The 26,395-nt window shown below is 44.7% G+C and overlaps 1 protein-coding gene across 1 annotated transcript in view; it reads left to right on the forward strand.

Annotated features, from left to right (window-relative positions):
* The first annotated feature begins 311 nt into the window (after nt 1-311).
* The window catches only part of LOC141105860 (cation-dependent mannose-6-phosphate receptor-like), a 37,239-nt gene continuing 11,155 nt past the window's right edge, over nt 312-26,395 (forward strand). Inside the window, exons 1-5 of the mRNA XM_073596006.1 lie at nt 312-589; nt 17,726-17,878; nt 20,732-20,898; nt 23,570-23,679; nt 25,412-25,542. Of these exons, the coding sequence (XP_073452107.1) occupies nt 17,727-17,878; nt 20,732-20,898; nt 23,570-23,679; nt 25,412-25,542 (560 nt within the window). The 5' untranslated portion in view covers nt 312-589; nt 17,726. The remainder of the gene's footprint in view (nt 590-17,725; nt 17,879-20,731; nt 20,899-23,569; nt 23,680-25,411; nt 25,543-26,395) is intronic.

A 26,395-nucleotide genomic window follows, 5' to 3' on the forward strand; every position in this document is an offset into this window, starting at 1 on the left:
TCCTATGCCCAGCTGGTCAGTAGAGAAGGCAGACAACTTCAGAGGAGGACTGGCCATGGTGGCTCCTGTGTGTGTCTCCGAAGACGTTCGCTTTAGGTGACCCATCTATACCTGCAGGAATAAGTCACTGCTGAAGAACTACAACTCCCATCATGCCCTAATACTCCGGGTACGTCATCACGCAGAGCCCCCACGTGATAGCATATGACTATAGTCCCGTGATCCCCAACCGGGAAATTGGTTAGCAGTGGGTGTGGTTATAGCCATGGAAGGCAGCGATTGGTTTAGCTACTGTTCGCCGCTCCGGCCACGCCCACTCAGCCCTGACAGTCCAGCTTTTGCTTCCGGCTTCCGGTCTGGCAGGGAGAAGAGTGTGCATTCATTGTAGTGGGGTGAATGGGGAGTGCAGGGAGCCGGTAAGGTCGGTGCTGGGAGGGAGCTCTGACATGCTCATCCTTGGAGCCGTGCACATTGTAGTGTGAGGTGCAGCTTCCAGCACACACTCTGCACACTGTACATCCGGGTCATCACCTCAGACTAGAGGGCTTCCAGCGACCTCCTCAGGGACCTCCAGGAGAGACACAGCCAGGTAATGTGTGTACAGGGCCTGACCTGTCCCTCACAGTCTATACAGTCCTTATCCTGGTCATAGGACCCTCTGAGGATGGGGGAGGGGGTGCTGGGAGCCTGGAGAGGCACTGACCTGGAACAAGCATGCAGCCAGTGAAGTCTGAAGCGTCTAAATCAGGGGATCTCAAACAGGCGGCCCTCCAGATGTTGCGAAACTACAAGTCCCATCATGCCCCTGCCTGTGGGAGTCATGCGTTTAACTGGCAGCCTTGCAATGCCTCATGGGACTTGTAGTTTCGCAACAGCTGGACGGCCGCCAGTTTGAGACCCCTGGTCTAAATCCTCTGACTTTCATCCTGCTCCTCCTTCCAGGTTAGAGACTCGTTAGGTAAGGCAACCAACATTGGCTGGACAGGCTGTATAATGTCATTGCAGGTTATGTCTGGGCCAGGGAGGCACGGCTGTGGTGTTATTATTATTAGTAGTAGTATTATTATTATACAGAATTTATATAGCGCCAACAGCTTACACAGCGCTTTACAATATAAAAGGGAGACAATACAGTTATAATACAATAAAATACAAGAGGATTAAGAGGGCCCTGTTCAGAAGAGCTTACAATCTAATAGGGTGGGGCAGGTGGTACAAAAGGTTGTAACTGTGGGGAATGAACTGATGGAAGTGGTAGGAGATTAGTCAGAGACGTGATAGGCTTTCCTGAAGAGATGAGTTTTCAGGGATCGCCTGAAGGTAGCAAGAGTAGGGGATAGCCGGACAGGTTGAGGTAGCGAGTTCCAGAGGATGGGAGAGGCTCTGGAGAAATCCTGGAGACGAGCATGGGAGGAGGAGATGAGAGAGCTTGAGAGTAGGAGGTCTTGAGAAGAGCGGAGGATTTCAGTGTAGACTGGTGGAAATCCTTTAATGCCAAGTCCAGGGATCCCCCCGGGGTGTGTTCACACCGACATGGCATATACTCGTCTCCACCCATTCATTACAGTGGCTTGGTCTCCCGGGAGTCTCTATACAGTTGTGTGGACACCTTAAAGTGTACTTATAGCCAAAACTTATTTTAAGTTTTGAATAGAGTAGGATAGAGGCGTTCCTCTCTAAGGCCTATTCTACACTTAAGCATGAACCATGTTTTTACCGTCCAGAGGGAGGCTCTACTGGGGTGTATACATGCCGTGGCACCGGTCTGGGGTCTGCGCGTGCCCAGGCCATGATGCTTGCATTATGGCCTGGAAAAAATTACCCCCCCCCCCCTATAATGTTCCCCCATATAGAAACAGACAGGACCACCCACCTAACACACCTCATTCAAGGCAATGGGACCAAGCTGCAACCTACAATGCACACAGTTGCAGGGTGATAATGCAGGCTTTGAGGGATTAAATCAGGCAGTGATAGTCAGGGGGCTGCATGAGGCGAGGCCATGACTGCTGCATTCTTCCATGGCAAAAATGGTGATGTTCCCCAGACAGGTCCACCCACCAAACACACCTCATTCAAGTGGATGGGGCCAAGCTGCAACCTACAATGCACGCAGGGGTGATAATGCAGGCTTTGAGGGATGAAATCAGGCAGTGATGAAGCACACCATGCCCTCTGAAAGAGGTGGTCCACTGTAGATTGCTTTTCAGAGAGCTACCGCTTGCGTAAACTAGACCATTAGATAGTTGTCACCAGAACAGGCCTCCCCATTGGAGGATTTCCTCACCTCCTGTGCACTGGGTCCTCCCGCTGGTCCCTGTTTCATTAATGTGTTCTTAGGATGATGTCACATTTGGGATCCTGTTGGTGAGAACACACCAATGACAGGCTCATAGGTGTCCATGGGAGGAAAAATAAAATGTACTGCATGCTTGTGGCCTATAGCTCACCACAACGTTACAATCTGATTGTACAATCACCTTTTAGATCTACTAACAAGTACATAGTACAAGGGCCTGCTGGATATAGATTGGGGAAATCCTCACATTACATCATTTTGGTGGATCTAAGGTCGATTGTAAATGGCCAGCAGATGGAATCACTGTGCACATTGCACCAGCAACTGGCTCACCTGGAATTGCAAAATGTAAAGATTTTGCCAGAGGTCATAGGTCACTGCAGTGATGTCACAAGCCTGGTACTAGGAGTCTGTTTTTACCCGGGGGGGGGGAGTGATTAAAAATTTTTTTTTTTTTTCCCCCCAAGCACTCCTGGGCTGTCCAGCATGAAGTGAGCCTGGACTTTACCCATTCATACCAAAGTTCTATGTTCACACCATAGCTGGCATCCTACTGCTATTTACCCCCTTATCTGGGTGAGAATACATGGACAACTGGTGATCAGCAGGCAGGCTGGGAGAGGACACTCTCACCAATTCAGGGCCTATTCTGTCATGCAGACAGTGGTGATCCCCTTGAAATCTCAGTCATTGTACGTGTACCCACCCCTCCCCCACCCCCTATTTTGTTCTGTGTAGAGTTCTTCTGAAATCGTGATGTTTCCTGCTCTGTTCCGTCTGTTGTGAATATTCACATTCTGGCCGTTCGGTGTCAGAGCCATACTTCTGCTTTACAGTCTATGTGAACACATTTCCATGTCATATGGCTGATTCTTCTTTAGGGAAGTTGGTTTATTAAGTAATCATCTGTTATAAAACACCCAATGAGAAGACGGTTGTCTGTAGCTTGTATTCTGATAGGGATAGGTCACCACTGACATTCCCAAAAGATGTATAAAACTAATAGAATTCCATATCCCAGCAGCATTCTTCCTGGGAGGGACTGGGCTCTAATGTACACCGGTGCTGCACCCATTTCTTAGAAACTAAAGCTGGCCAGAGGCTCTAGGGCAGTGATGGCGAACCTTGGCACCCCAGATGTTTTGGAACTACATTTCCCATGATGCTCCACTACACTGCAGAGTGCCAGAGCATCATGGGAAATGTAGTTCCAAAACATCTGGGGTGCCAAGGTTCGCCATCACTGCCCTAGGAGCTGGTTCACACCACAATTTCTGTCATTAGGATGCGGTCTTGCGCGCTCATTTATGATGCATTCCGGTGTGTTTCTTCTTCATCTCAATTGAGGACATGTGTGCTCCTGTGCATTTTTGATGTGTTATGCTGCATTCTATACAGAAAAAAAATGCAACACATTCTACCTTTGTTGACCACATTGAAACACATTTTACTGGTGTGAACTAGGGCAATTAGAATACATGATATCTACTTGACCTCTGGAAGATTTATCCCCCTTCATGATCAGGCCATTTTTTTTTTGTGATACAGCACTGCGTTACCCAATAAGTGTATATTGATTGGTTTGCTCAGACATTATAGCATCTAGAAACTATGGGATACATACTGGAATTTTTATACATATTTTTTTTTTTTTTATACTAATAATGGATGGCGGCGATCATCCATTATTAGCAGGACTGTGATATTGCAGAGGGTATTTTGACACTTTGTGGGAACCAGTGACAATCATACAGTGATCAGTGCTAAAAATATACACTATCACTGTACTAATGTCACTGGCTTGCAAGGGGTTAAACATCTAGGGTGATCAAAGCCTTAAATGTGTGCTTAACTGTTTTTGTGTACTATGTTTGCTGTTTTTACTAAGGCATCTGATGGATTTTATTCCTTGCACTGCAGGGAAAGAAAATCCATCACATCCCTACTATCTTCTCACCAATCAGCGGGTGCCGGCAGACCTCCATTGTGTGGCACCCGCTGATCGGCTTGTTCTGTGTCTAACCACAGCCCAGCCGCTCTGCCACTGTATAACCAAGTTATGCTGTCGGCAAGTGGTAAACACTTTTTTAATGCATTTTTGATGCAGAATAAAAACGTGCCAGACTGCATCTGGTGTGATCCGTGCCTTGGATTGCTTTTTTTTGTTTAGCCTGCAGACGGAATAAAATCTTTAGCAGCCTTAGACGCTAAACAACACAGACGGGCCAATCTCCCGCTGCAGCTTTTCAATACTTTTTTGACCGTGACTGAATGTGACAGTTTTCTGCCCAGCTCTTTCAATTTTTTAAATTAAACAATTTGGGGTAGATTGGTGCCAGCAGGGCCACTCAGGCTGGTTTGTGTTCTGAGCATTCGTTGCTGGGTGCATACTGCCTTAAATGTTAGTACAACTCGGTGCACCGTCCAGCTGCTTTCAGCCACTTGTAGAGTTTTACAGGCAGTCAGCCGTGGTGCAGGACTCTGCGTCTTTGTCTTCCACCCACACCCATCTCATGCACTGGGGCTAAACACCTATGGGGGAGCTGATGTACATGCCCCTCTAGGCCTGAGATATACATAGCCAGCTTAGTAACTTGACTTTTTTTTTTTTTTTTCTATTGCAATTAGAGCAGTACAGCCTAGTCACTTCCTGGTCATCAGTCTGCAGATTAGACAGTAAAGGAGCAATAGCAGACTGTCAAGCTCATCACTCTGCTCACTCCGGTCAGCATGGCCTAAGTGGACCACTGTGTTTCCACTTTCTTCTCCCAGCCAGAGTTCTGATGTACAGCAGATTATAAGAGGCTGATACCAAGTCAAATGTATGTATTTAAGCTTGTGACATTTGCAAATTCGAGAGTTGAGGACAAGTGCATTCACTACTTTAACCACTTCCCATCCGGGCTAATTCTAGCACTTCACTCCTACGTGTAAAAGTCGTCATTTTTTTTTTTTTTTTTCTAGAAATTACTCAGAACATCCAAACATTTATATGTGTTTTTTTTTTTTTTTTTTAAGACGAAACCCTAGGGAATAACATGGCAGTCCATTGCAACTTTTTATGTGACACGGTATTTGCGCAGTGATTTATTTATTTATTTTTTAAAACGCTTTTCTTTTTTGATGAGTAAAAAAAAAAAAAGACAGTAAAGTTAGCCCAATTTTTTTCTGTAATGTGAAAGATGATGTTACGTCGAGTAAATAGATACCTAACATGTCACGCTTTAAAATGGCACACACTCATGGAATGGCGCCAAACTTTGGTACTTAAAAATCTCCATAGACGACTACAGGTTACATGTTTAGAGTTACAGAGGAGGTCTTGGGCTAGAATTGTTGCTCTTGCTCTAATGCACGTGGCAATACCTCACGTGGGATTTGATTGCCGTTTACATACATATGCGTTCGCTTCTGTGCACAAGCACGCGGGGACGGGGCACTTTCAATTTTTTTTTTTTTTCCTTTATTTTACTTTTCTTCTTTTGTTATTGTTATTATTATTATTATTATTTCACTTTTCTCTTTAAAAAATATATATTTTTTTATCACTTTTATTCCTATTGCAAGCAATGTAAACATCCCTTATAATAGGAATCTTGTGTGACAGGTTGTCTTTATGGGGAGATGTGGGGTCTAAAGTAACATCTCTACTTCAGGCTGGAAAGACCGAGATAAAAAATAAATTAAAATAAACTGTCTTGGCCTTTCGCATCCCCAGTATTGTTTACTTCTGCTGGACGTGACGTCATAACATCTCACCCAGGCCCCCGAGGGTCATCAGAAATCTCTATGCTTGACTTCCGTCGGCGACCGATTTGTTCCCCGGTTTGCCAATGGCACAGGCGAGCTGGTCGAAGCACTGGAGGGTGGCAGGAGAGACATCCGCTGCCTGTAAGAACGATCAAGCGACTGAGCTGCCACTATGATTTTTCTTTTGCTGTAGGGAATCGCCGGCCGAAAAAGATAATATCTGAATGATGTCTGTAGCTGCAGGCATCTTTCAGATATCCCCACTCAAAGTCCAAGATGTCATATGACGTACCTTGGGCGGGAAGTGGTTAGGGTAAAAAACCTGTGTGCAGCTCCCCTTGCCAGCCCCCTTAAATTCAATCCTGGGCTGTGCTTGAGAGCATGACAGACAGACAGACAGGCGGCAGTGGGAGCCATTGGGCTGCTGCTGCAAATCACCTGTGATGAGGGGGGAGGACCCAACCAACGCTGCCTGTGTCTATGGACACAGGCAGCACGGCTCAGGATTGAGCCCGCAGGTGTGCCACATTAGGAAGCGGGCACACCGGGAAGAGGAGGAGCCAGGAGTGGCAGCGAGGGACCCAAGGAGGAGGATCCGGGCGGCTATGGGCAAAACCACTGCACAGATCTAGTAAGTATAACATGTCATTTATATATGTATGTGGAGAGAGGCAGTTCCAAAGCAAACAAAAGCCTACCGACACTGGCCCTAATGCAGGTATGTATACATTACAAAAATCATTAAAGGGATTGTAAAGGGTGTGTGTGTATGTGTATATGTATGTATGTATGTATGTATGTATGTATGTATGTATGTATGTATGTATGTATGTATATATGTATGTATGTATATATATATATATATATATATAGCCAGTGTTGGTAGGCTTTTGTTTGCTTTGGAACTGCCTCTCTCCACATGCAGGTCAGCTACACCTGCAATGAATTCAGAGTGCTCCTGCTTGCTTCATTGTAATAAATATCCCCACAGGTGCCCAACACATGGCAGATCATGCCCAGAGCACAGAAGGCTGCACACAAAGGGCTGTGTTGGGCCCCGGAGGGAAGTACAGGCGAAGCTTATGAATTGAGATGACGTGTTATTTATTTTGAAAGCCTTTTAGCATTGATTATGCTGGTAAGCTGTACTCCATTTTGCACACCCATCTGCCAGTGCAGTAAAAGCTCGGGGCACATTGCACTCATGTGTTTTTAGTGTAATCAGAGTCCCAGTGTTTTCCAAGCTTGTTGTCAGAGATGAGAAATAGACACATCTTTGTATAGTAAATAGGTGTGAAACTTTTTAATGACAGGCCTCCTGAGATGAAGATTACATACTAGGAGAGCGTTTCTTCAGGAGAAGAGTTACTTAACAGCGTCAGTTTTGAATGAGGTCTTCCTGCCCTGTATGGAGGTCGGTAAAGTTCTGCTCTATGATGAAAGTCAATTCCTCTTCCCTGCTATTCGTTCGTTCCTGGCTGGAGATGAGGAAGTGTGTGACTGATTACACAGTTGGCTCTGTTTTCTCTGTTACCAGCATACCTCTTCAGGGGTTCTAGCAATACCTGCTTTGCCGGTTTGTAATCCAGCTTGAGCAAACCATACTGCTGGTATACCAAGTGCCCTAAAACTTGTAAACTGAAGTCTTATTTGTACCAGTGCATGCGGCCTGCTTTGTAAACTGCATTCAAAGCATTTGTTATGTGTCTGTTCACTTTGTTAGTAAGGTGCGTGTATTGTGAGTGCTATGCTGTGCAAATGTGGGTTGTAAAGTGCTCACTGTTGGATATATCTGTCACATCAAGGCAATGCTTTACCCCCTTCATGACCAGGCCATTTTTTTGCTATTCAGCACTGCCCTATTTTAACTGGTAATTGTACGGTCATGCAACACTGTGCCCAAATGAAACTTATGTAAATTTTTTTTTTTTTTTTTTTTTTTCACAAAAATAGCCTTCTTTTGGTGATTTTGATCACCACTGGGTTTATTTTATTTTTTGCAATATAAACAGAAAATGCTTAAAAATCTATATTTTTTTTTGCTTTAAAACCTATCCAATAAAAAAAATTAAATTTCTTTATACTTTTTGGCATGACATGTCTTTGATAAAAAAAAAATTAAAAAAAAAATCCCAATACATGTATATTGATGTGCATGAATTATAGTGCCTGCAAACTATGGTGTGTGTGTATAATATGCATACAGGGTTTTTATTGTATGTATGTGTTCATTTTTATTTTTTTTTACTACCAATAGCAGCAATCGGCAACTTATAATGGGGACTGCATTAGCACAGTGGATAATCTGGCACTAACTGAAGCTGGGGGAACTGACCAACTGCCACTGACATCACCAGTGTAACTAATACAGTGACCAGTGCTGATACTATATACTTGTGACACTGGCTGTGAAGGGTTTCACATCTAGGGTGATCAAGGGGTTAAATGTGTGCCTTACTATGTGTAATGTGTGTACAGTGTGCTGCTTTTACTACTAGATCTGTTTCTCATTCCTGCTTTGCAGGGATAAGTAACTGACAGATTGCCCCCTCTGTACAGAGCTCTGTGTTGTTTACCACACACAGCTGATCAGCATGTCCTGCCTATGAATCATTGGCTGTGACTTGCTGACAGGCTCCCACTGTGTACAGTCACAGCGAGTGTGAGGTGCGCCCTAAATCCAGAAGCAAGCAGCAACTTACGAGTATGCTATTTTGCCTACAGTGGCCGTTCGCTCGCAGCACATTGTGGGCAGGCAGTCAGCAAGTGGTTAAAAGCGGAGTTCCACCCAAAGGTGGAACTTCCGCTTTAAGCACTCCTCGCCCCCTGACATGCCACATTTGGGCGGTGGGTACCTAGTTTAGAGTGGGACTTCCTGTTCCACTTCCTCCTCCCTGGCCACCTAGGCGACTCCTCCTCTCCCACTAGGCAGCCCCTCCCTCTCTGCAATCTTCTGGGACACGTCATAGGTCCCAGAAGATTGCCTGGCCACTAGCAGAGCACAGCCTGACCGGCCGTGAAGCTGAAAGCTGTCACGGCCGGGTGCCCACAGTTGCTATGACATCACCGGCGGAGAGGGAGAGGAGCGAGGCTCCGGGCGGCCTCATCGCTCGACTGTGGGACAGGTAAGTGTGTTTATTAAAAGTCAGTAGCTACACTTGTAGCTGCTGACTTTTAATAAACTAAAAAACACGTGGAACTCGGCTTTAAAGGACAAGTTTTCCTGTGGTAATATATCACATGTTGCACCTTATTTAGGGTGGAACATGCAACCTGATATTAATGCAGCTGTCCGCCCCCCGCCCCCCCCCCCCAACCTGTGACAGCAGACAGGGGATCCTTTATCCTTTAGTCGGTGTGTCTTGTGAATGAAAAAACTACAAGACCCGTCTATACTGTGGAAGACAGACTTGTAGTTTGAGGGAACTGCTGGAACACTGATCAGCTCCGAGCAATGTGTAGGGACCTGACATTGCACTGGTGATCTGTTGATTGTGGGTGCAATGCTCTGCAGGCGGCTAAGAACAAAATAATTAAATGCTCATTTCTTTCTCGAACATCACGGGACACAGAGCCACAGTAATTACTGATGGGTTATATAGGTATCACTGGTGATTGGACACTGGCACACCCTATCAGGAAGTTCAACCCCCTATATAATCCCTCCCCCTTGCAGGGATACCTCAGTTTTTACGCCAGTGTCTTAGGTGATGGACGTGTAAAGATGTCCTGTGCTGAGCTCCAAAGGGAATATCCTAAGATCCTATACTGGGGCAAGCCAGGCGAACCGGATCCATTCAAAGTGTCTTTTCATGGCCGAATTGAATGGTACCCGGGCCTCGTGTCCGAAGAAACGAGGTTTTACCCGTAATGCTTCTCTTTTTAGAGAGCTGGACCCCGCAGATCAGAAAATGGCTTTAAACGTCCTAATTTCTGGCGAGGTGCTTTACGGTCCCAGAACTGTTGGATCCCCCTACTGATGGGGGCCCCAGTCTCTGACGGTTTTTTCAAACGGAGCCCACCGTGAGAGGTGAAGATTGGGTCTGTGTAAACGGCACCCTGCGGCTGGATAAGGTAAGAGGAGATTCCACAGAATTTTTGAGTTCTAGTGGCTTTTCTCCTTTAAGGTAAATGCATGCTATGCCTATTGTGACCACCGGGGGCTGCCAAGAGCACAAACCTACACATGCTGAATGTCTGTCTCAGGTGTTGTAATCGCTGTGTATGTCCCAGCGTATCAAGCAGGCTGCAAGCAGGTAAGGTGGATGGGGGGATTTCTCATGTTTGAATGTTCCCCCCCCCAGGCTAGAGAGGGGCCACAGGGGTCTAGAAAGTGGTTATACCACCCGGGCTCTGTGGCCTAATGGCCACCATCTCTGAAGATAGCCGTTCAGGCAAATCTTGTTACCAGTCTCCCTCCTTCCCCCCCCCCCCCCCCCATCCCCAGCCTTTTCTCCAGAGCATGACAGGAGAGTCAGCAGTGCGGGAAGGGCTCGTTTTTTTCAAAACTCGAGGGGGGGGGGGGGGCGGTAGAGGAGGGGGCGGGATGTCAGCACAGAGTGTTTAGACTCCCACTCAGGCCAGCTGCAGGCTATTAAAGGCACTCTGTACAGGTGCACTCAGCCTTCTGAGAGACACAGAGCTGACGGTCGCATGTAAGGTGGGACACAGGCATTCTCCTAGGCAGCATTTACTGAAGTAACACCAGACTGAGCATTGGGTAGCAAGGCTTTTAGCCAGACTACATCGCTCAGCGGACAGTGTTCATTTGTATACCTCACACCTTGTTGCTTTGCACTATGGGTAGAAGAGGTTCAAGCACCCCAGGAACCAGAGACACTAGGGGATCTCGTTCAGGTTCTGAGGGCCCCCTGTCGGCAGCATCCTTCCCCCCTAAGGATGGGCCAGGGACGGCTAGCCAGGGAGAGCCATCGGGGTCAGGGGCTACACCTGCTTCTGGCACTTCAGCCCCTGTATATATTACACAAGAGGTTTTTTCCTCAACCATTAATGGTCTAGAGGAAAGATTAATGGCCGTGATTACGTCTTCACTCAGTGGAAGAAAACGCACTAGGCTTTCCTCTGTTCCCCAAGACCCTCAGACAGAGGAGCTCTGGGATAAAGGAGATGAATCCCTTTCAGAGGATCGGGATGGGATGGATGATTCCTCTTTGGAGGATTCAGGTGGAGAGGGACCCTCTGCGACTTCCCAAGAGGAGAAAGTCTTAGTGCAGATCCTCACTGGATTGGTCCGATCCACATTTAAGTTGCCCATACCTGAAACTGCTAAAGAATCCTCTTCTGCTTTGGGGTCACTGAAACCTTTCCAAGCAGCACATGCTTTTCCTGTTCATACTTTACTTGAAAAGCTTATTTATTCTGAGTGGGATCACCCAGACAAACGTTTTTTTCCGCCGAGAAAGTTTTCAACACTTTATCCGATGGAAGAAAAGTTTATTAAAATGTGGGGAATACCAGCTATTGATGCCGCCATTTCCTCCATAAATAATAGCCTGACTTGTCCTGTAGACAATGCTCAGATGCTCAGGGATCCTGTAGATAAAAGGATGGAATCCCTATTGAAGGATGTTTTCTCCTTAGCAGGATCAGTGGCCCAACCTGCAATAGCAGCGATTGGAGTCTGTCAATACTTAAGAGACCATGTTAAGCAGGTCATCAAAGTATTACCTGAACAGCAGGCCCAGGGGTTTGCTAACCTTCCAGCGGCCTTATGCTTTGTGGTTGACGCCATTAGAGATTCTATCGTGCAAACCTCCCGTCTTTCACCGGGGTTGGTGCATATACGTAGAATCCTATGGTTGAAAAATTGGTCAGCCGAAGCACCATGTAAGAAGCTACTGGCTGGGTTTCCATTTCGTGGTGCAAGGTTGTTTGGAGAGGACTTGGATAACTATATCAAGAGAATCTCTTGTGGGAAAAGCACTCTCTTACCTGTCAAAAAGAAGAGTAAGCGTCCCTCTTTCAAACGGACTCTTTCCCCAGCGCCGGGGGCTTCAGCCTCCAGGCAGTCTCGACGGCCGCCTCCATCGGGGTCCAGAGACAAGAGTCAACCCCAGGGACAAAAGAAGTCCTGGGGAAAGAAGCCTACTAGGCAAAACACTAAGACCTCTGCATGAGGGGGCGCCCCCGCTCACTCGAGTGGGGGGAAGACTGCGACAGTTCTCAGAGCTCTGGCAGGAGGACTTCCAGGACAGATGGGTAGTCTCCACGGTAACCTTAGGGTACAAGCTGGAGTTTCAGGAATTCCCTTCTCCTCGGTTCCTCAGATCAAATGTTCCCAGAGACCCAGAGAAGAAGCAGTCGCTCCTTCTAGCGTTAGAGCGACTTTTGTCGCAGGAGGTCATTATGATAGTTCCCGCAAAGGACCAGGGATTGGGCTTCTATTCCAACCTTTTTACGGTCCAAAAGCCAAATGGGGATGTCAGGCCCATTTTGGACTTAAGGGATCTGAACCGATTCCTAAGGATTCAATCCTTCCGCATGGAATCAATTCGAACAGTAGTTCCCACCCTGCAGGGAGGAGAATTTCTGGCATCAATAGACATCAGAGATGCATATCTGCATGTGCCCATTTTTCCTGCTCATCAGAAGTTTCTGCGCTTCGAGGTAGGAGGGCGCCATTTCCAGTTTATGGCTCTGCCCTTTGGGATAGCCACTGCACCTCGAGTGTTCACAAAGATCTTGGCTCCTCCTCTGGCCAGATTAAGGGCTCAGGGTATAGCGGTCATAGCATACCTAGACGACCTGCTCTTGATAGACCGGTCGGTAGCCTCTTTGAATGGAAACTTGAGGACCACGGTCAGGTTTCTAGAACACCTGGGTTGGATCCTCAACTTAGAAAAGTCTTTCCTAAAACCAGTAAGAAGACTGGAGTATTTAGGTCTGATTATAGATACAAGCCAGGAGAAAATATTTCTACCCCAGGCAAAGATCACTGCTTTGAGAGAGCTGATTCTGACAGTAAGGACCAAGAAGGGTCCCTCAGTCCGCCTTTGTATGAGGCTACTAGGGAAGATGGTGTCTTCATTCGAAGCAGTTCCCTATGCTCAGTTTCACTCAAGAATGCTGCAACACAGTATTCTGTCGACCTGGAACAAGAAGGTTCAGGCATTAGACTTTCCGATGCATCTGTCGCATGCGGTGCGTCAGAGCCTCAATTGGTGGCTCATACCTGAAAACCTGCAGAAGGGGAAATCCTTTCTACCGGTTACCTGGACGGTGGTAACAACAGATGCCAGTCTGTCAGGTTGGGGAGCAGTTCTGGAACAGGCTGCGGTCCAAGGAGTATGGTCCAAGACAGAGAGGACCTTACCCATCAACATTCTGGAGATCCGGGCGATACATCTAGCTCTAAAAGCCTGGACTATCAGGCTACAGGGTTGTCCGGTCAGGATCCAGTCCGACAATGCCACAGCAGTGGCTTATGTCAATCATCAGGGAGGCACCCGGAGCCGAGCTGCTCAAAAAGAGGTGAACCAGATCTTAGTCTGGGCAGAGATGCATGTGGCATGCATATCGGCAGTTTTCATCCCGGGAATAGAGAATTGGCAGGCGGACTATCGAAGTCGCCAGCAGTTACTTCCAGGGGAATGGTCTCTGCATCCCGATGTCTTTTGGGCCATATGCCAAAGATGGGGGGTTCCAGATGTAGATCTCTTTGCATCCCGATTCAACAAAAAGATAGACAGATTTGTGGCAAGGACAAAAGATCCTCTTGCATGCGGGACGGATGCGTTGGTGATCCCGTGGCATCGGTTCTCACTGATTTTACGCATTCCCGCCTATTCTGCTACTACCACGACTCCTTCGCAGGATCAGGCAGGAAAGGAAGTCGGTACTTCTGGTGGCCCCCGCTTGGCCCAGAAGGACTTGGTATGCAGAAATAGTAAGGATGACGGTAGGTTCCCCGTGGACACTACCGGAACGCCCAGACCTGTTATCTCAAGGTCCAGTGTTCCATCCTGCCTTACAAACGCTAAATTTGACGGTTTGGCTATTGAGACCCACGTTCTGAAGAGTCGTGGGCTCTCAGGTCCTGTCATATCTACCTTGATTAATGCAAGGAAGCCAGCTTCCAGGATGATTTATCATAGAGTCTGGAAAGCTTATATAACCTGGTGTGAATCCAGAGGTTGGCATCCCAGGAAATATGTCATAGGTAGAATCCTTGATTTTCTACAGATGGGATTAGAGATGAAGCTGGCCTTGAGTACCATCAAGGGCCAGGTCTCTGCTTTATCAGTATTATTTCAGCGGCCACTTGCTTCGCATTCTTTGGTCCGAAACTTTATGCAGGGGGTGATGCGTCTTAATCCTCCGGTTAAAGTGCCCCTAAACCCCTGGGACTTGAATTTGGTCCTGGCTGTGTTACAGAAACGGCCTTTTGAACCAATAAGTCAGATTCCTTTGGTCTTGTTGACAAGGAAATTAATTTTTCTGGTGGCCATCTCTTCTGCTAGAAGAGTATCAGAATTAGCAGCTCTTTCCTGTAAGGAGCCTTATTTGATTATACACAAGGATAGAGTGGTACTACGCCCTCATCCTAGTTTTTTACCGAAGGTGGTTTCTGATTTTCATTTAAACCAAGACATTGTTCTACCTTCCTTTTTTCCAGATCCCTGTTCTCCGGAAGAGAGATCTCTACATTCGTTGGATGTAGTAAGAGCAGTTAAGGCCTATCTAGGGGCAACTACTCAGATCCGCAAGACGGATGTTTTGTTTGTGCTGCCAGAGGGTCCCAATAGAGGACAGGCAGCGTCAAAAGCTACCATTTCTAAATGGATTCGACAGTTGATCATTCAAGCTTACGGTTTGAAACAGAAGATTCCTCCGTTTCAGATCAGGGCACATTCCACAAGGGCTATTGGTGCTTCTTGGGCAGTGCATCACCGGGCCTCTATGGCTCAAATCTGCAAGGCCGCAACCTGGTCTTCAGTTCATACATTCACCAGATTCTATCAGGTGGATGTGAGAAGGCATGAGGATATCGCCTTTGGGCGTAGTGTGCTGCAGGCAGCAGTACAGGGTCCTCAGGTCTGATTGCACCCTACTTGGTCGTGGTTCCCCCCCCTCAGGTAGCATTGCTCTGGGACATCCCATCAGTAATTACTGTGGCTCTGTGTCCCGTGATGTTCGAGAAAGAAAATAGGATTTTTTAAAACCGCTTACCTGTAAAATCCTTTTCTTTCGAAGGACATCACGGGACACAGAGGTCCCACCCCTCTTCTAATACACTATATTGCTTGGCTACAAAACTGAGGTATCCCTGCAAGGGGGAGGGATTATATAGGGGGTTGAACTTCCTGATAGGGTGTGCCAGTGTCCAATCACCAGTGATACCTATATAACCCATCAGTAATTACTGTGGCTCTGTGTCCCGTGATGTCCTTCGAAAGAAAAGGATTTTACAGGTAAGCTGTTTTAAAAAATCCTATTTTTTTTTTTTTTACACCTGCAAAAATGTGTACATTTATTTATTTATTTTTTGTCAAAAACTAAACTTGGCTTTTGAGATGAGCAGATATTGTCGAAATACATTCGGCATGTGAATTCTTGCGTAAATCTCGATGTGCTTTGTCTATTTCTTCCAAATCTGTGCAGTAACCCAATGTGAATCCTTGCCGGAGCTTCCTATAGTAAAGACCGGTCACTGCTGCTCTCTCTCTCCTTGTGCACAGTGACTGGCCTTGTATCCCCCCCCTTCTGTTTTCAGGCAGCCTGTAGTGGGTGGAGCCTACGGGTCCCTCCTAAAGATCTGCACGGGCTATGTACAGCAAGAACAGTGATGTCAGAGCTACAAGGTTATATACAGTCATGCTCAAGTTTGCCTCCCCTGGCAGAAATTGTGGAATTTTGGCATTGATATTGAGAATATGACTGATCATGCCGAAAACCGTTTATTTAAGGATAGTGATCACATGAAGCCATTTGTTATCGCTCCTATTAGCTCCTTTTTTTTACATTTATAATAACAGAAATCACCCAAATGGCCCTGATTAAAAGTTTACATCCCCTAAATATTTTGGCCTTGGTACAGACACACAAGGTGCCACTCGCAGGTTAAAATGGCAACTAAAGGTTAATTTCCCACATCTGTGGCTTTTTGTGTATAAATAGTCAATTAGTTTTTTTAGCTCTCACATGGATGCACTGAGCAGGCTAAATACTGAGCCATGGGGAGCAGAAAAGAACTGTCAAAAGACCTGCGTAGCAAGGTAATGGAACTTTTTATAAAGAGTATCTCTTGATACCAAAGTCAGGTAGGCCAAGAAAGATTGTGGCCACACCTGCCAGAGAAATTGTTCGGGATACAAGTCTGTTTGCTGCCCAAGATTTCAGGCGCATTGTTACCCAATACGCAGGAAAACTTTTGCATAGACTTTAATAAATGAGAGAATGATTTGCATCTAATTATGTTGCTGATTTGCTTGATAAATGTCCCCCAGTGGCCGTTCAGGGTGCATTTACATCAATGGTGACGGTATACAGTGCGCTGTTATAAAAACGCAAGAAGATGCATTGTAATGACACATTACATGGTTTACTTTGTTGGAATGTCACATAATGACGTTTCCGGTATCTTTTATGTATTGCAGGGGGTTGCAATACGGTGTAGTGCATTGCAAAATGCTGTGCTGAAAAAGGTACTGCATGGCCTACTTTCTTTTAGCACACACCAAAGCGTTGCTGTGAACTGAACTATTAGGAGGTAAGGCAGATTGCCTTGTCTATGCGTTGGATGATGCTTGTCTGAGAGTTAAGGAAAAAAAGGGGTGGAGGGCTAAAGTTGCACTGTGCGGCGCTCAGTGAGGAGAGATTTTACAGCTGATTGAAGGGAAAGATTCCCCCCAACACACACACACACACACACACACACACACACACACACACACACACACACACACACACACACACACACACACACACACACACACACACCCCCACCCCCCCCCCCCCCCCCCTACCCCTACCTATCAGTCAGCTGGAGGTTCCTCCTCCCCTGTCGCCATTTTTCTCTTGGTGTCAAAAGTGACTCCTGCTGATAGCAGAGGAATGAAGCAGCAAAAAGAAATTACACTTCGTGTTCTGCATTGAGACAAGTACACACAATAGAGGGATATATTTTGTTCATATTTCATGTCTGAGGCTTACAACCACTTTAACCCGGCCATAGATGGTTCGAATTTCGGCTGGTTCAGTAAGGACTGGCTGAGATTAAATTCATCTGTAGGCAGGCTGTTGTATCCATGTTGATCCATTGATTGCCTTGGTTACCACCAGCATGTCTGATTGCTATAGCATGTGATTGTTGCCAGCAGCTATAGCCGATAGCAGTAATGACAGTGTTCTCCTGGCAGGCACGGTTCCCATGTGTATTTGGGCACATATATGTATTCTGGATAATGTCCCAGTGTAGATCATAGAGGCCTCTTGTGTACAGCAGCAGCAGAATCTCTCTAAGTTTACATTCGGCATTCTGAGAGCTGGTGACAGATTGCTGCCGGGTACATTCTGCTTATTACATAGCTGGTGATTCATACAAATACAACACCTGATCTCGGATTTTGCAGGCAACTATTGCTAATAAAAGTAGCTTTCTGTTTGCCTACAACCCAGTTAACAGTTTTTTTTTTTTTCTTCTTCTTCTTCTTACAGGATGTACGCACCATTGTGGTGTCTCTGCATAGTAGTTGTATCAGCCATTGCTGACAACCCGGTTGTGAATGACTGCATACTGAGCGGTGGAGACAAGAAGTCAGCAAAAGAACAAGCTCTCCTCCAAAGACTGGCTCCACTGAAGAATAAGATGTAATTATATTGAATATATGGAATGTGTAAAAGCAGTGCCTTTCCCCAAGGAACTAAGCAAATTGTAGATTTCATACCCTGGCATTGAGGAGTGTTGTTGTACAGAGGTTTCTGTGAGCAACACTATTTCCTTCCTCTGTTTTTTATGGATTGGCTAATGGCTTTTACCTATGGGAGCTGATTAGGAGAGCCAAAGAGTCTCTTCACTTTGATTTGGACTTTTCACTTTGTGAGTAGAAGCTCTGCTGACTTCCATCATCCAATCGCATACAAGCAAAAATATATATATCATTTTTTTTTCCTTTTTATGTGATTGTGTATTTTTTGCAAAGTGAATTTTCATTCACTAAGCTAAGTGAAAATCCCCTTGCAATGTGAACAGGCATTTTGGCTTTTGGAAATCAGCCTCATGGCTGGCATTTCTCTCATCTCCACTTTGTCAAGAAAATGTGGTAAAGACATGCACTTTGTAAGTTCCTGGCTGGAGAAGAGGACCTGTTTCCTGTGCTTCTCCTCTTTTCTGGCCTGTCCGGTGCACTATATTGCAGGTGTATATAGATGACTATTGTCTCCTCCTACCACTATATCTTTCTCTGACACATTGGGGTTGATTTACTAAAAATGGAGAGTGCAAAGTCTAGTGCAGCCGTACATGGTAGCCAATCGGCTTCTAATTTCAGCTTGTTCAGTTAAGCTTTGACGATAAAACCTGGAAGCTGATTGGTTTCTATGCCCAGGTGCACTTGATTTTGCACTCTCCAGTTCTAGTATGTTGACCCCAGTGCATAGAGATAAATGTTCAATCCATAGCAAATAAAGCCAGCAACTCGGTGTACTCTTCTTATTGAACTTTGGCTACATAGGGGATGACAGTGTACACAATGCTAATGTGTTTCATCTAATACAGCCTTCCTCATAGCACGATAAAACATAAAAACACATCACTTATATATTCTCAATCTCCCACTCTGTCCTTTATTACTAAAGCATTCCGTTCGATAAACGCTACCTGAATAGACAAGCTCTGTATTAACAATAGATGCCCAGTATATACCGCAGTCGCTGTATTTAACCGGAACAAATGTGACCACTTCTGGTTCAGGTTGTAAGGGAAGAGTTAAATTACGAAATCTCTCATATTCAGATACTACTTTGTAAGGCCTTGTTCACACTTGTACTAAAGCATACGCCTGTGTAGGGCCGTGTTTAACCTGCATTCACATGTAGGCAGTCCCATGGATGTCAATTGGAATGCAGCAGTTACACAGATGCTGCTCTCAATCTGACATCTGCAAGTGCACGGTCCTGAAAGTAGATATCGTGGGCTCAGGACCGTGCACTTGCACAAATCAGGAGCAGCACCTGTGTCCATGCAGTCTCTGTGTTACATTGACATCAATAGGATAGCCTGCATGGGTATGCACAAAACACCTGTGCATTCCCATGCAGGTAAACCTAGCCCTTCATGGGTTTATGCATTATTCCCCCTTGTGTGAATGAGGCCTTACTGATTCCACATGCAGCTGTGTGTATGTGCAGGCTAGAAGTGGTGGGGGTTATAGTCAGTAGTTTTATGATTAGGCAATTAGCTCATAAAGTTGGCATCTGTTGCAAAATGTATATCAAGTTCAGTAGGTAAGCTAGATGATGCAGTTCCTGTAATCTCATTGTAAATTTTACAATGAGAAAAAAAGAAACTATCTTATCTTTATCTTTTTATCTTTAGCTCTTTATCTTTATCCTTATCTTATCTGTATATCTACTCTGTGTCTGGTCTCCTCTTAACACAGTATGTTGTGCTGTCAGTTACCATTATTATAGAATAAGTTCAGATTTTTCGCTGGTAAAAAAATAGGCATTTACTATTTTGTTTTCTTAGAAAATGTAAAGTATTGTTCCAGCGATCAGCAGATTGGATGGGCAATGTCCGGCTCCTACAGACTGTCATTGTAGCTGTCTGCCCGTATTTCTGGTATAGGCAGATCATTACTTCAGTCTGGGAAGCTCAATGGACTATAAGATGGCTCACCAGTGCCCTTGCAGAACATTGAGAACTACAAGCTGTCAGCCTCAAAGATCTCTGTGAAACGAATGACTCGGCTGTGGGGGGCTCAACAGCATCCTTTTCAAATAGCGACAGCGAGTGTGGGATGAGGATCCCCGGCCTGCTGTCAGGGGGAGAGCTGCAGGAACATGCTACATGCCCCCACCCTAGAAATGGGGTGTAACATTCCCAAAGGTGAACTTATCCTTCAACTTTAAAATGGAAACCTCTACAAACAGACAGATGGCTGGAGTATGTGCTTTGAGAGGTAGCTAGTGCCAGAGGAACTTTTTTGGCTTTCCACTGGGGACCAAGGCTTTAAAGATACTTTAATTTTATATGGAGAGCAAGCAGGAGCTTTCTAAGGTGCAGACTGTTTTGGAAGGCCCCCACTACAGCTAAAGCGATACAAATGGACTAAGTAGCATCAGATCTCATTTATTGAAGTTTGAAGTGAAGAATTGTAATTTCTCCCATACTGGGTCGCATTGGCCCCTGTGTATTGAAAGTCTGGGTTGGAGAACTTTAAATATGAGGGGCACTGTGACAGAGACTTGATTGTGGCCTTCTTGGTGGAATTATAGCATCATATAGCGATAAAACCTAAAGCAAGGGAGAAAAGCTCTCACTAATATCAACCCAAAAGAATGATTGCATTTTTGTTTTTTTTCTTTTGGAGGACATTGAATGAAATGAAGGCTTTTATTAGCATTAATATATCGGACTGAGTTTGTTAAAATGTCAAGTTCACTTGTGACATGCTCAGAAGTGCTGGCACTACTAAACAAATTGTAACTTTCTGCATCTAGTTTTCAGACCAACGTTAATGAAGATGGTGATTCCTACAAATATACATTTGTAATATGTGGCCAGGTCAATGCCAGCACAAACACATATGCAGGACTGGTGCAATCCAAAGCAGACTCCCCGGACACCGTGATTGGTCGCATCAATGACACCCATCTCATCAATGGAAGTAAGACTTTCCTTCTTTTTGAATGCAATGAGCAGTCATTTATATCAACTGAAAGTCAACAACTTCATACAATTGGAGCCTTGTAAACCGGTTTCTTAATGTTGTGTACTGTTTGCTAGACCTGGTAATGTCCGTTCTCTGGACTTTGACATCTGGCCTTTGTCATATGATCTTTTCTGTCGTGTTGTCTGCTACAAATCTATTAATCTTGGGCTGCTTGTGAGATCCCTTCATAAATACCCTTCATGTTCCACTATCTAATATCAAAGAATAGATCTGCAGCATATCAGCAATTTTACAATAATAACCTCTTCCCAACCGTAATCTGTAGATAAACCTTTTTCTGCACAATAACACATGTTTGGGAGGAGGAGGAATGAATATCAGTCAATGTTTTCCCATTTGACAGCAAGCAGCACACACAAGAGCCCACCGATCTCCATCAGTGTCTGCTTTGGTCACTATTAATAATTGAGAATTAATCATTGTGTATTATTGTCATGTGACAGCTGTTAAGGGCTCATGCACTCAGCAATATTTGTAGGAATATAGTTGTACAGCCAACAAAAAAACAAAACCCCGCCCATAGAAATAAGTTACAAAAAACTTACAAAAAATGTGGGTATACACGCAAGCAGCTGTGTTTTTACATGCGCACGCAGATGGGCATAATATGGACTCCCAAACATTGTATATACTGCCATACACCTGGAAATGCATCTCTTTGCACGAGTCCATCTTTTATGCTTATGGCATAGTAGTAGCATGCAAGCTTTTGGGTTTGTTTACGGACAAAGCTTATAGAAGCCACATCACCTGAAGATAGCAGTGCTCCATTATGTATGTTTGCTCTGTTTTTATTATTGGATGACTAATGGGGGGGGGGGGGGGGGGGGGGAGAGTATTTTAGGACTGTGTTACAGATATAAACATGGTAGTTGCTTAAAGATAATGTGAAAACTGTGAAAAAATTGTTAGACCCCCACGCTCACTTCTCTCCTCTTATGGTAAAAATGAGGAGCTGCAGCCTCTATCAATAAATTCACCCTAAGGTACCGTATTTATGGGCGTATAACACGCACCCCAAGTTTAGAAGGGAATTTTAAGGAAAAAAACTTTTAGGAGGGAAGTTATTGCAGCCTTCCCAGAGTCGTGGCAGCAGCCTTCCCAGAGTCGTGGCAGCAGCCTTCCCAGAGTCGTGGCAGCAGCCTTCCCAGAGTCGTGGCAGCAGCCTTCCCAGTGTCTTTTAAAATTGGTGCTGATCGGAGGAGAGGAACGAGCGCTGCCGAGATACACAAAGCCAAGTGTACTTCAGCTAGACTCGGCTCTGCTCACAGTCAGGGGCGGGACTGCGAGAGGAGCCGAGTCCAGCCGAAGTACACTCGACTTTGTGTATGTCGGCTCCGCTCGCTCCTCTCCTCACAATCGGCGGGGATCGGCCGATTTTCCCCTGATTTTAAGGGGAAAAAAGTGCCTGTTATACGCCAATGAATACGGTACATCTAGAAGAAATGTGAAAAAGAGGGGATGGTATGGCGCTGCTCTTATTAAGAGGTGACCTACAACCTCTAAAGACTTGAGAGGTGTGTGTCACGGGTGTATTTAGTGCAGAAAATAAATATTTGCATATTCACAAAAATCCACAAAAAAAATCCTACTGTGTAAACTTCGTAACCGCTTATATATAATACATATTATGTTCAAACGAAAATAAAATAAACACAATCCTGTGCAAAACCTGGAATTCAAAGTGACATTTCTGTGCAAAAAAATCCAACATATATGACTGTTGTATATTGTTGCTGTGAAACTGGGTTCAGAAATATGCATATACCGTCCTTAAACCCTGGTGTATAAAAAAAGTCCAATAAAGTGACAATGTGCTCCTTCAAATTGTTCTGTGCTTCTTGGAAAACAGTGCCCCATAAGAAATGCACTCATCGCTATTATTCACCCCACAAGGAGGTATTTCACCTTCACAGTATGAGCCACTGTGTAGCCTGTGGAGTGGGAGGAAACTTCCTGTCCTGTGTTCTCCAAGCAAGAACACAGGACAAGAAGCACAGAACAATTTGAAGGAGCACATTGTCACTTTATTGGACTTTTTTTTTTTTTTTTTTTTTATACACCAGGGTTTAAGGACGGTATATGCATATTTCTGAACCCAGTTTCACAGCAGCAATATACACCAGTCATATATGTTGGATTTTTTTGCACAGAAATGTCACTTTGAATTGCAGGTTTTGCACAGGATTGTGTTTATTTTATTTTAGCTTGAACATAATATATATATTCTATATAAGCGGTTAGGAAGTTTACACAGATTTTTTTTTTTTGTGAATATGCAAGTTTTTTTTTCTGCACTATTATTGTCACTTTTTGCACTAAATGCACCCGTGACACACACCCCTCAAGTATTTAGAGGTTGTAGGTCACCTCCTAATAAGATCAGCGCCATACCATCCCCTCTTTTTCACATGAAAACTATTTTGGTAGTTATAGGTTACCCGGAATATACTGATGCTGCTAAATGTATTACCTCTGCCCAGGAAGTGGTTAAGGGCAAGAATGGTTCTCCTCGCTCGCTGTTTTTTGTGTTTTTTTGCTTTAAAAATACAGATTATCTACACAGAACAGATGTGGGTTAATTTTTCTTTTGTTCATGTTCTAGCGGATTGGATCATGCTATTCTACAAATCTGGAGACAAGTACGACAATCACTGTGGTAAAGGACCAAGGCAGGCCTTGGTCATGATATCCTGCAACAAGAACACCCTGGGGGTATGCTCTTTAATGTTTGAAGGGATATGACTTTTTTTTTTTTTTTTTTTTTTTACTAGGAAGCGCTTCATTTAGCAAGGCATTCGTTTAGTGGTGGTCGGAAACAAATTTGTTGAATAACACAACGGGTTATTTGTGAAAGGCAAATCCACTTTTCACTACAAGTGCGCTTGGATGTGCAGTCACTGTAGATCTGAGGGGAAGCTCTGCTGATTTTATCATCCAATCATGTGCAAGCTAAATTGCTGTTTTTGTTTTTTATTCCTTGCATGGTCCCCTCAGATCTACAGCGACTGAACTTCCAAGTGCACTTGTAGTGTAAAGTGGATTAGCCTTTCATAAATAACCCTCAATGTCTGTTTATAAACTGCGACCACTTGGTATGTACCACTGGCTATCTTTTCCCCATGGGTATTTGGCTTTGACTATATTTATGTGATTCCACATATCAGTTTCCAAAGATTGTAGTACATAGTCAAGTTGGAGCATCCAAGGGCAATGTTAGTCCCGCAAGTAATTAAACAAACCGTGGACTTCAACAATATCAACCCACATTTAGGTGATTGACACTAGCGTATAAAACAGAACTGTTGCAGGTATGAAGTGCAGATATGGGTGAAATTACAGCAGTTCTGACAGACAAAGCTCTAAAACTTCCTGATTGAGTCGGCGCTTGATTTTTTTAAAATTAATTTTTCTCCACATCCTTGTCTCTATGATCGGCTGACATACTGTCCAATAGGCATGTGCAAGGGACAGGACAGGCTTTGGCAGTATGAAGAAGTGTCAAGCATTGCCTTCACAATGGCCCAGTGTTCAGCTTTATAGGCAGCATTTGTAAAGCTGCTGCAGGTTTGGGTGCCTGCAATTTATGCTTACAGCAGTTTGTCATTTTTAAGCAATTTCTGCTGTGTATGTTGTGTCCTGTTTTTCTGATTCACATATACTGTTTTTCTGTATCCTTGGTCCTTTCTTACCAAATTCCTCATGCTATTGGCCCCATAATGCAGGCAAAGAATGTTTCTTTGGGCAATAGTGCATTGGCGTTACTTTTTATATATTAAAGTGTCCAGGCAAAGCCACCTCTCTGCCACATTCTAAACCTAATTTATCTAACCCTGTAAAACAAAAGTCTAATGTACTTGCCTTTTTCTGCATCCCATCCAGTCTCTAGCAGGGAATGCTGTACAAGAGAGAACCAACAACGGTTGAAATGGCTAGGAAGTGACGTTACCCATAGACTTACTTTGGGGCTTCGGTTGTCTGCTCCCTCTCCTGCACGCGCCTCCACACTGAAGCCACCGCTGACACTGGGACCAGATGAAGATTTTGCTTTACAAGGCTATATAGATTAGGTTTAGAAAGTGGCAGAGAGCAGGTTTAGCGTTAGGTTTTGCCTGAACTTCCACTTTAAGAACACCTAGGCAATGCAGAGGTTGACAGTCAGGGTTACATACAAACAACATGTTTATTCCTGCCTAAAGGTTGATCTTGGAGAGATAAACAATGTCTAGCTCGACAGCTACCCCTCCTTCTTCTCTTTTTTTTTTTTTTTTTTTGTATGTTGTAGGAAAATTGATAAATAACGGCATAAAAACAGTCAACAAAAAGAAAATAAGTCTATATTTGGTAATAGATTTGTATCCCAGTGAAAGCCCATAGTAGTTTACCATGCTACTGCAATAACTGGCTGTGTAATCTAACCTAAATGTATGCTCTCGTCACTTTGTAGGATGCCTTCACGATGATTAGCGAAGAGAGAAACAAAACGAGCGATTGTTTCTATCTGTTTGAGATGGACAGTAGTGTTGCCTGTCCAGCAGAGGAATCCCATCTCAGTGTGGGCTCCATTCTTCTCATTGTGTAAGTGCCCAGCTAGAGAATAAAATGGTTTCGATTCTAAAGTACCTGTGTGCCAGTAGTGGTCTTTATTTTAGAGCATTGTAAGCTATGAAGATGACCTGGGATTGTAAATGGGCATCACCTCCAATAAGGCACCTAAAATGTAGAAAAAAAAAAGTGAATTAACCAGTTCAGTTTGTGGTTACAGTAGTAAAGACAATTGGAGATTCACATCTTAAATGTACGACATACAGGTAACCGTGGAATTGAGTTCAATCGTACAGAGTTATACCAAATTCTTGCATGCAAATGGCATGGCAAAGAGCACAAACGAGACTTGACAATAACTAATGCTGGATTTTTTAAATTTATTTTTTATGTGGGGAAAGGAGAATAACAGAAATTAGAATAGAAAGGGGTGGGGAAATTCTACTGGGTAACCTGACTGGTAGATGAGGAAATTGGGGATGGGGAATTGTGGATAGGTCAAGAGGAGGAACTGTACAAGGGGATTAGCAAGGCAAGGGGAGGAGCCAGGCTTCCCTTCTGCAAAGAAGAAAAAAGGAGTTTGGGGGGGTTATCATGGGGGGAAGTAAGGGTTGGAGCAAGATCTAGGGAAGGAAAAAAAGCTGAGTTAGATTTACTCCCTTTCTCCCTTACCTTACCGGTAAGTCTAACTCAGCTTTTCTCGAAGTGTCTTCCAGGACAGCCCATGAGACGATGAGCCAGAACTTACCAGTCTAGGGAGGATTAAAATATGCCTGAAGGACCTTACGAGCAAACGCCTGCTCCTGAGAAGAGAGGAGGTCCAGGCGATAATGTTGAACGAATGTCGAAAAACTGGACCATGTGGCAGCCTTGCATATTTGTTCCG

Source organism: Aquarana catesbeiana, linkage group LG08 (genome assembly GCF_042186555.1).
Source record: "Aquarana catesbeiana isolate 2022-GZ linkage group LG08, ASM4218655v1, whole genome shotgun sequence".
Lineage (NCBI taxonomy): Eukaryota > Metazoa > Chordata > Amphibia > Anura > Ranidae > Aquarana > Aquarana catesbeiana.